At 43.3% G+C, this 10926-nt stretch overlaps 1 protein-coding gene across 2 annotated transcripts in view; it reads right to left on the bottom strand.

Annotated features, from left to right (window-relative positions):
• Window positions 1–6580: 6580 nt before the first annotated feature.
• EPRS1 (glutamyl-prolyl-tRNA synthetase 1) overlaps window positions 6581–10926 on the bottom strand; it is a 131445-nt gene continuing 127099 nt past the window's right edge. For both annotated transcript variants that reach the window (XM_075595582.1, XM_075595583.1), the window contains 2 exons: window positions 8816–8880; window positions 6581–6891 (listed from right to left, as the gene is read on the bottom strand). In XM_075595582.1, coding sequence (XP_075451697.1) covers window positions 6741–6891; window positions 8816–8880 — 216 coding nt within the window. In that variant the 3' untranslated portion in view covers window positions 6581–6740. The remainder of the gene's footprint in view (window positions 6892–8815; window positions 8881–10926) is intronic.

Below are 10926 nucleotides of genomic sequence, written 5' to 3'. Positions count from 1 at the left end.
GCTCTTTTTAAGATTCCTTTAAAAATAAGTCTATATTGGCATAAAAAATATGGCATGGAGGTAAAAGTGGTGCAATTCTATGGGGGTTGGGTTAAAGAGACTTACTATGACAAGATACATGTATGTACTGTGTCAAAAAAAAAAATCCTGTTGAAATAAATGGAATTCAGTATTTGATACCTCATGAGCAAGGTTTGTACCCCTGAATTGCATGACGTGTGCATCGATACATTATCCAAAAATAATGGAATATGGATGAAATAGGGAAATATATTACAATAGAGATTATATCAATCTTAATAAACATGGTTTTGAGTTATATACAAAAGTTCAAAGAACATTTGGGTATATTGTGAGGCACAGAGCTCATTACAAAAAAAACTAACTTTGTTATGCCAGTTTCTGTTCTAACCAGGTAATAGGATCACACAGACGTTTGTACGGTTACTGATCTCTGCGATACACTGGGCAACCCAGTGATATAAAAGTGAGGATTTATTCTTTTTTTTATTGATGAATAAATCTACACTTTTATATTACGGAGCTGCCCCGTGTATCACAGAGATGCATGTTCGGTGACAGGCCAGTCACTAACCCGCCCGAAACACGTATCCCTTCTTACTGTATAATTTATAGCAAGCTATAGGAGTGCGTTTCCCAGCCACACTGTTCTTGTTTTCCAAATACATAGCCTTACATTTATCTATATTAAACTCAGTAGCCTAGCTAGATAGGCATGGGCCCCCCCGGGCAAAAAAATTCAGGGCCCATTAATATTCTAAAACATACAGGACACCTGCAAGCTCATATTGAACCCCCAAAATAACCACAACATATATAAGCATATAGGTGTCACAGAGGAGTGCTACTGAGCATGGCGATATATAGTTAAAACCAGAGACAACATGAAACACAGACAGACCTAAGTGCACATCCAGTGAAACCTATACACGGTACAGTGCCTAAATATATAGTTATCATAATAAAACCACTACATAAATACTCCTGGGGTGGTGGGAGAGGGAAGTTGTTTTTACAGAAGGCAACTCCATACATACAAGGTGTGTTTTACTATGGTCGAGGTACATCGATGATGTGCTTATCCTCTGGCGTGGTACCGCCGGAGGATTTGCTAGTTTCATCGATGTGCTCAATAAGAATGATCTTAATATTAAACTCACCTTTCAGTCCAGTAAAACCCGAATTGAATTCTTGGACCTTGTCATCAGTATTGGACCAGAGGGGGCACTACAGACAGTTTTTTCAGAAAGGGACAGCCACCAACTCAATAATTAACGCTACAAGTTTCAATCCATTTCATCAGATAAGGGGCATACCACCAGTGAATTCCTCAGGTTGAAACGTAATGTTTCTTCTCCGTCTGATTTTTTGCTAAGATCAGGGGAGATGAAGCAGAGGTTCCGCCAGAGAGGCTACAGTAAGACCTGTATAGAGAGGGGCTTTCGCAATAGCTTAAAAACACCTAGGGCAATGCTCCTACAGCCTAAGCAGAAAAATAGTTCTGTGTCAACTATTAGGTTTGTGGGAACATAATCAACAATGGCCGAAATTATGTTTTATTCTGCAACAACATTGGGACATACTTATGACAGACCCTGATCTGGCAAGGGTGTTGGGTGATAGAGTGACGATGACTAGCCGTAGGTCTCCAAACCTACAAGATAGACTGGTGAACAGTCACTATGTTCCCAACATCATGAAAACCTTTTTGCCATCTTCCCCGAGAAGGGGCTTCTCCAGGTGCTCCAACTGCTCAGCGTGTAGATATATGGACCACACAGTGTCCTTTGATAACAGCTCTAAAACCCAAAGCTTTAGTATTAAGGACACTCTCAATTTAAAATCTACGGGTGTGATTTATTGTGTTTCATGGCCCTGTGGCCTCCCGTATGTTGGGATGACCACACGAGAGGACAGGGGAGGTTCCGGGTACTCGAACACACTAGGAATGTCAAAAATGCCAAAAAAGATCTGGATAACTTTAAAAACAATAACAACAATAGCAACAATAGCAGGACATTTCCTCAACAAACCTGACTCGGACTACTCATTGCTGAGGGCCTTTGCCATTGAAAAAGTCACGCTGGGCATACGAGGGGGCGACTTGGAGAGGGCATTATTAAGCAGAGTCCAGGTGAATCATTCAGATGGAGTCAATAATTCCAAAAGGTCTGAATGACTATCTGGGCTTTTCGGTGTTCTTATAATAAGTGTTCCTAATACAGAATATATACGTAATTATTCCTGTTCTATTTTAGTATGTAGGAATATTTATGTAGTGGTTTTATTATGATCATCAATGTTTGCCCCTCTCCTCTGTTTAGAGACATGCATGTTCTTCTATCTTACTGTTCCTCTACCATATGGTAATACAACCTGTATGGATATACGTGTCGATATATGTGGGTTGTCCTATAAGAATATTTACTGCATCCTTTTTCCCTTGTCCTGTTGCAGTGACTATTCGACATTGCCAACAGTCCAAGATTGACTCTCAGGATGGTCAGCCATGTGGAGAACTTTATACAGCACTACGGTGGTAGAGATGTCTCCTAACTGGCATACAGCAAAGAACGTATGGACTGTGGATTTTCTCAGTGCTATAAGCTCCAGCATAAAGATTTGGACTCTACGGTCATTCATTAAGACTCGTCACCACTTATTGTGCCCCCACCGCATTTCTAGGGCTGTACTAATTATGTACTGGAAAATGAACAATATAATATCCAACAAGAGAATGGGATATATGCATTTCAAATTGCTTAATGAAAAATGTAGCCGTTATGGATCTTTAAATTCTACTTCAAATGGTCTAAAAAATGTCTGCTGTCTCATATTATAACGGTTGTCTTTGAAAGTGTTCTCTTTAAGTATTTAACACCTTTAATGTAAGGAGAGGATGTGTTTACACTGTATTCCCTGTGCAGCAGAGCTATTCAGTGCTGGTATTGGCTCTAGGTTTTTTTTGAAGCTGATATAACTTAAATGACCAGGAATACACTGCACATGCAGTGATGCGTGTGCAGTAAGAATATGGTAGCCAGAGAGAATGTGTACACATTGTATCACTTGCGCAGCAAAGGCATTTAGTGCTGGTACCGGCACAGGGGTTCTCTCTTGGACGGTACATCTGTCAAAGACACTTTACTACCAGACATATACTGCGCATGCGCAAATGCATACACAGCACAACTACGGAAGTCAATGCTAATCGAGTGCGAGTCAGGTTGATAGTGTCTCTTTTCCCTCCCCATCAGCTGTGAGCGCGATCAGCTGTTCTCTCTCCCTTTTGGCGCAAATTTCTCCCTTTTTAAACAGTCCTCTGCTCTAGCCTCCTCACCACTCCAAGTTTAAGTCTCTGGACGAAACGCGTAGGAGTGGGAGCGTTAGGCAGGACCCCTGATATATTCCTCTTAAGAGCACACATAACTATGCTGCAGTACCACCTCTGTTTGATTTTCCTTGCAACTACACCACCCACCACTATCTATAGTAAGCTAGCTATTGGATGAATTTACTAACACTTTACACTTTAAGTTGTGATTAGGTGTATCAATCTTATGTGGCCAGCTGCTTATTCAGGGACTCACTATTTTCATGTGCATGTCTGGGATATCAAATGAGTTATAGCTTACCTTAAATTTTGGGAGTTGTGTCTCACAGGCTGTCTTTATTCTCTGAATATCATTTTAGCAGTGTGATTCGGAAGACAATGGCTTTTGATTGATGTGCTGAATTGGTCATATGTACTCAAGCATTCCTATGGCCAGTGTTCCTTGTGGTGTATACATTGTGTACTACATGCCTCAATGTTAGTTATTTTCATTGTTGGTGGATATAAGTGATGGTGTTTTTGCATTTTTATAGGATCAGTGACTACTGCTGCGGTTCACCCTTCCTTTATATAAGTGCTTACTGCAGTGTCCGTGTCAGGGGTCCATGCCATATTTTAACTTTCTTGTACTGTTTTCTCTTTTTTTATGTATTTGTGTCAGATATGGGACCTTTTTCTATGTTCTCGTTTATATATATCTATCTATATATCCAAAGAGAATGACCTAGGCGCAAATGGAGACAAGAAAAAACAAACATAGGGTAGTATGTTCTAACAAATAAACCGCCAGAAGGTATAATATGCACTCACAGCGTATAGGATAATATCAAGCCTTGTATCCACTCTGGGATCTGGAACAATTAAATGATGAGTCTGGAACAGCTGGTCATCCACAGCAATTGCAATCTCGAGCAAAGATACCCATGCAGGAAGAGAGATAGAACACAAATAGCGTAACACAGTTTATTAAAATTATTAATAAAAAATGACTATAAGTAAAAGACTCACATTCTGTGAGATATCATAAAACTTTTGAGAATTCTGAGCATCTCACACTCATTGGAAAAGGGTAGTAACACTATGCAGATTTCTTCAACAGTCCTTAGTCTGTAGATTTGTAACCAATAGGGAAATGAGTCCAGGTTGTAAATAGCACACACACTTAGTGTCTCTACTGTTCCATACAGTCTCCTTGTGTGAGCTGTCTCTTTCCGTGGTTATCAACCTACATAGGTCTATCTCACTGCACCTAATGTGCGTATAGTACTCACGGTACTTAAAGGTAGGTGCTGTCCGGTTTCACATATAGAGAGTTCTTTCTGTTTTCCCACGAAGAGTTCTCAATCTTCCTCCGGTCACCCACGTCTCCTGGGGACGCTCCGTGCCACGTGACGACGCGGTGACGTCACTCCCTCTCGCGAGAGTTCGTCCGGTGGGCTGTGGGAGCGGGGCCTCAATCCTCTGCACTGCTAGTCTTCCTGCAGGCAAATAATGGGACAAACGGCCACCGGCACCTCTTGGCTGCTGTCTGCTGCTACTCCTGCTGTATACACTGTGTTCACTGTCTGTAAACCACGCCCTACGCGTTTCTCCGTTAGGCTTCGTCAGGGGCTGATTCTCTAAGTCCCATTATTTGCCTGCAGGAAGACTAGCAGTGCAGAGGATTGAGGCTCCGCTCCCACAGCCCACCGGACGAACTCTCGCGAGAGGGAGTGACGTCACCGCGTCGTCACGTGGCACGGAGCGTCCCCAGGAGACGTGGGTGACCGGAGGAAGATTGAGAACTCTTCGTGGGAAAACAGTATCTTTGCTCGAGATTGCAATTGCTGTGGATGACCAGCTGTTCCAGACTCATCATTTAATTGTTCCAGATCCCAGAGTGGATACAAGGCTTGATATTATCCTATACACTGTGAGTGCATATTATACCTTCTGGCGGTTTATTTGTTAGAACATACTACCCTATGTTTGTTTTTTCTTGTCTCCATTTGCGCCTAGGTCATTCTCTTTGGAAATTTTCGTTACTAGCCCGTGGAGCGGTAGACCTTTTGGCTGCAGACTGAGTCAGGGAAAGTTAGACTGTAAGGGTGTATACCCTCCATTACATGTGGTAATTATTCTATTTACTAATTTCAGTGTGGTTGCGCTCATTGTATTTCTGTCTTTTTTATCTATCTATATATATATATATATATCTATCTCTATATCTATATCTATATATATAAACGAGAACATAGAAAACGGTCCCGTAGCTGATATACCATATATATATATATATATATATATATATATGGTATATATATATATATATATATATATATATATATACCATATATATATATATATATATATATATATACCATATATATATATATATATATATATATACCATATATATATATATACCATATATATATATATATATACCATATATATATATATATATATATACCATATAGATATATATATACCATATAGATATATATATATCCAGCTACTGGCCTGGTCCTCCCCAATGGCAGATATACCAGTTTCAGCACGACTGCGTGTGCAGTGCTGGGAGCACTTACATACAGTACAGTATATGCTGTTATTGAAGAGGGGAGGCCTCATCCACCTCCCCAGGTTGTGATCTCAGCAAAGCTTCTCTCTGCCCCCCAGGCAGTGCGCTTTTAATGTCCATTTTACATGGTCTTTTTTAAATGAAAAAAAAAAAACCCATTAACCTCCTTGCTGCCAGAGACCTGCAACAAATCGCGTTCCCGGACCTTCTGGCTGCAACAATGTTTAGGTTTTGTTCTACTTGCACATTAAACAAATGGCTGGGGTTTAGTTGCACCTCTCCGAGGCGGGGTTGGCCCAGAGTACTTGCCTGAATAAGGTTGGGCTCCCAGAGCACGGGCAACTCTCGCACCTCCGGGAGCCCCCCGCGTTAGGAATTAAAGCCCTTGCTGCCAGTCGGGCCTGCAACACATTACAGACTATTGGTTGAAGGCCTCTTTAGCAGTGACTGTGTTACCATTTCAGTGCTGCATCACTGCCAGCGACAGAATGGAAGACGTTGAACATAGCGCATAACAACTAGGTTTGCCTAATAAATTGCCTCATTGTCAATAATGTTGCCGACAGTGAATATTCATCCATCCCTGGGTTAACATTATATATTGTTCAGGACACCTGTTCCATTTCCTCCCATCCTCATAAACAAAAGAAAAGGATGCGGTGTAATCTCACGGTACAGTTTATTATTAGGGCTGTTTTCAGGAAAGTCTGTGTTGAATTACATAGAGAATGGGTCCTGTGGTCTGGTTTTTTTTTTTAGTCGGTTAAATTACTATTAAAAACAAACGGGGCTTAAAGGGGATTACAGCGGTGTTTGTCTCCACTAATAACTGCGACCAAACAGAGTGTAGTACTTGGCGGGGTTCTTGTTGCACACACACTTGGCTCCCGGCTGCAGCTGATTGAGAGGCTGGAAGGGGATGCAGAGGCTTTTTGCTCCCATGGAAGGAGCTCCTGGCTCAAGATCTTGATCCCTGTAAAGAAAACACAGAACATGCTACAAGTGACTGAATGAAGACTCTTGGCACAGTAATCTCCTGCAAGACGTTATGAGCTCTGCACAAAGGCCGTTGTATCCCGTTACAATCCCATCCTGTCCCTGGGTGTAAAACATGGATACATTTGATTACTACAAGTGTTGTAGTAATGGATTACTTTGCACCACAGCTGTAAACCCACTTACCACTCCACCCAAGCTACCTAAAGCAGGTAAGTGGACCAACTCAAAATCATCCTGGTCCAGGAAATTCTACTTTGAGGTCTCACCACTTTCAGCACAATAAAAATGGCCGCCAGAAATGACTGCATGAGCCAATGAATGTGAAGGATTTCATTATCACACCGATGTACCAGTTATACACCGGCTCACTGCCACTCTTACTGCTAAGCAGGGAAGTTTGAGGTGAACCAATGGGTCTTCTCACTATTAAGAGCGGGTGGCACAGCTTTATTTAAAATAAAGGGTGCCTTAGATTCCAATATAAATAAATAAATTAACCCCCTTAGTGCAGAAAGAGCCTAAAGTGTACTAATGTGCGAGATCTTCAGTTCTTAGGCAGTGAAAGGGATAATCAAGCAGCACATGGGGGAACGGGGACAACACCAATCATCCATCTACGAAAGGGAAACTTATATAGGGACAAATTATGATAAACCCAACTTATCCGTGGTCCATACAAGTCCATCCCTGGTACCCCCTTACTGTGGGAAGTAGGGACAGTAACCAACCTGGACCAAACAAGTGGGACTGAAGCCCATGTTCTGGCCAGGGCAAGTGATGGGGACAGTTGTATAATTAAGGGTGGTGGCAGAAGGATTTTTTTTTCAGATAATGATCTACTTAAATGTTACTTTGTAAAGACCGTCAGTACTCCACAGTGCTGTTACCTTGCAGTTCTAATCAAGATCACACGGTGGACTCTCGTTCTTTATATTAGATGAGTGATGATGCTAAAAGCAAAGTGTACACACATAGTATAGCTCATACGGCTAGATATTCTGGCTGCAATGCATTCTGCTGCTGCTTATAAGGCTTTGGACCCGCTGCGTCCGGCGGCGCACACAGCTGCGTGCGCGCTACTCACCATGTGATGGTGTCCTCCCGAGCAGGTCCCAGTCCCTCCTCCCTGCACGGCTCACTACACGCTGTGACGCGTCAGCCGCCAGGGGATGCAAGAGAATTGTAATCCCAAGCGGCGACGCGTCACGTGGTGTGGCTGTGAGCCAATGAGGAGAGGAGAACTTCGGAGAGGAGATGGGGAGGGCTTCCGAGAGGAGGGCTTCGGAGAGGAGGGGGGGGGCTTCGGGAAGCGGGGAAAGCAGCTGCAGCACCAAGGGAGCCCCCCTGCTCCCTTCCACAGACTCTCTCCTCAGGGAGGCTTCGGGGAGCGGGGAGGCGGGGGAGGGAACCCCCTGACACAGTGATGGCCCTGCCCCCCGACATCACTGTTGCGCCCACCCGACCGGTTTTGGCCACGCCCCCCCGCTCAAGCTCCTGCTCCCTACAGACCGCAGATAGCGGTCAAGTGCCTATCCAGAGCGAAGGGAGGGGGGAGAGCGCGAAGGGAGGGGGGAGAGCGCGAAGGAAGGGGGAAGAGAGAGCAAAGGAAGAGGGAAGAGAGAGCGAAGAGGGAAGAGAGAGAGCGCAAAGAGGGAAGAAAGAGAGCGAAGAGGGAGGAGAGTGATCGAGGGAAGAGATCTGATCACATGTTACGGTTGCCAGAAGGGGGGCCCAAGCCCTTTTACTCAGCAGGCCCGGGACAGGAGTCCTGGCTATCCCCATCTTTCGGGGGCCCTGAGCAGCTGTAAATATGTCTTATGAGACTAAAGAGTTATTTCTCTCAAAACACCTTAAATGCTCTGCGCCAATAGGAGCAGATGGCGATGAAAAGCAATTACCTGGCTGTGGTCTTCTTAATCCAGTCTTCACAGTCGATTTCACCACAGAATGGAATCTGCACAATCTGGGGAATTCAAACAGGACAGGAAGCATAATCAGTTCAGCGCATACAATACCTTAACCACTGAGCAGCCAGATGTGTGCAGGGGAACCAAGTCCCCGCACAGCCAGCACTCAGATCCAAAAGCAAAAACCTATACATCATGGAGAATACAGTGTCATTTACACAAAAATAAAACTATATCAAATGTTATAATACTGGGTTTATAGCAAGGAGAAAGGAACACTTTCACCAGCACTGACCGGGAGGTTCCATTTAGCACCGATTCTCTCTCCCAAGGTTCTCTTTGTTACCAAGATCTGCTGTGGCCACACCAAGCTATTTATACCTTATGCAACTATGGAGTTATTTAGCACAGCCTTCCGGAGCAAAGCAGCACAGTCTTCAAATCAGATTTTTCTTTAATAAATCTTGAGCGTTTTTTCCATCATCAGTATTGCGGTATTCAATCAGAAGTCTATGGCAAATAATCCTTTTCGACTGCGCTCTCCAACGCACACGGCAGAAACGCCACACTTCCACTGTGACTGATAACAGAGGCCACCTAGTACTGATCATATACACGGAAACGTATATGTTATAGATTTGTATACAGGATGCGATTGGTGGCTTCTTTCCCATTATTGGCCGCTGGGAGAGTGTTCTAATAAATTTGTGGGTCATCAAAAGGTGGTTAAAACATTCCTTTACATGTATACATAATACCAGTGTTAATTTCGACCCTCTTTAGAAAAGATCATTGTAGCCACTTCCACAACAGAATTGTAAAGTGATTTGAAACTAAAAACGGTCTCAAAATCAGGTATTTGTAATGAAAATGAATAAAAGGAGCAGCTCAGCAGTGACCTTCCCCTCAGGCCCAAAAATTAGATTGTAAGCTCTATGGGGCAGGGACTCTTTGTGCCTGCAAAATTCTATGCACAGCGCTGTGTTTGTGCTAGAAGAAAAAAATATTAAGAATTAAAATAATGCTCAAAACAAGGTTACACAACTCCGTTACAAACGACGTCTCGTGGAACCTGCAAAAACCTTTAGCAGAATATTGCAGTGCTGCACACTGCCACCCGACCCAGAGAAGAAACGGTTAAACTCACAGGCAAGAAATGCAGACAAGTTTATTGCAGATCACAAAAATAGGTCTATACATATATGTATGTACCAATGTTCAATACCAAATTTGTTTTGCAGCAGTCTGTAATTGTATCATAAAAAGTAAGTACCACAGTAAAAGCAGTAAAAACAATGGCTTCCTGTTGATGTTTAAGAATTCTGTCACGTCATTGACATGTTTTGACATCTTTTTTACCACCAAAGGTAAGCCAATAAGGACACTTGATCACGTGACCTCCATACATGTTTTTTTGCATTTGCGGTCATTTAGGAAACGTTATCTCTGCGTGCATCAGAGGGGGCCAAGGAGCGTTCCCTTCCACGCAGAAAACACACACTTTAAATATACCAAATACCGCTTTTTAGCAACTTTATTTTTGAAGGAGTTTTAGATTTTTAAGGAACGGGACTTCTTTTTGCTCGAGTCTTGTACACGTTAATAAAAGCTGTAGTCTAATACTCCTTTGGCTCACTGTAACACAAGCGTGTCTAGTTTATAACTTGCCGACATTTTCTAATTCTGTGCATAACAAAACTATCAGCAAGAATGAGAGAAAGGAGAGAGCAGGGAAGAAAGGACAGAGGGAAAATCGCGGCCTAAAACATCGCCATGATAAATGTTACATGCAGTGCTCCAAGTGCCCAGGACGTTGCCATTGCTCTGGTAGAATGGGCTGTGATCCTCTTTGGAGTTCTCTCTGGCCTGGTCGTAGCCCAAGTCCCCGGTGGTCGCTATGGCCATAGCACGCCACACACCAGAGCACAGTCCTCTATGGGGGCAGGCCCCAGTCGCCATGTGCGCGCAAAGCACAATGACGCTACTGCTGTCAGGGAACAAGAATTGTGTCTTTCCTTGCAGCAACGTGATCATGTGGTTTGCAGGCAGCCAATGGCAGGGCAGTTAGTGTGGACCAATAGGAGTGCAGGTAGTGTAGACCA

The sequence above is a fragment of the Ascaphus truei genome, chromosome 4, assembly GCF_040206685.1.
Source record: "Ascaphus truei isolate aAscTru1 chromosome 4, aAscTru1.hap1, whole genome shotgun sequence".
Lineage (NCBI taxonomy): Eukaryota > Metazoa > Chordata > Amphibia > Anura > Ascaphidae > Ascaphus > Ascaphus truei.
Note: the sequence above shows the minus strand (reverse complement) of the source record. Positions and strands in the feature narration are given on the sequence as shown.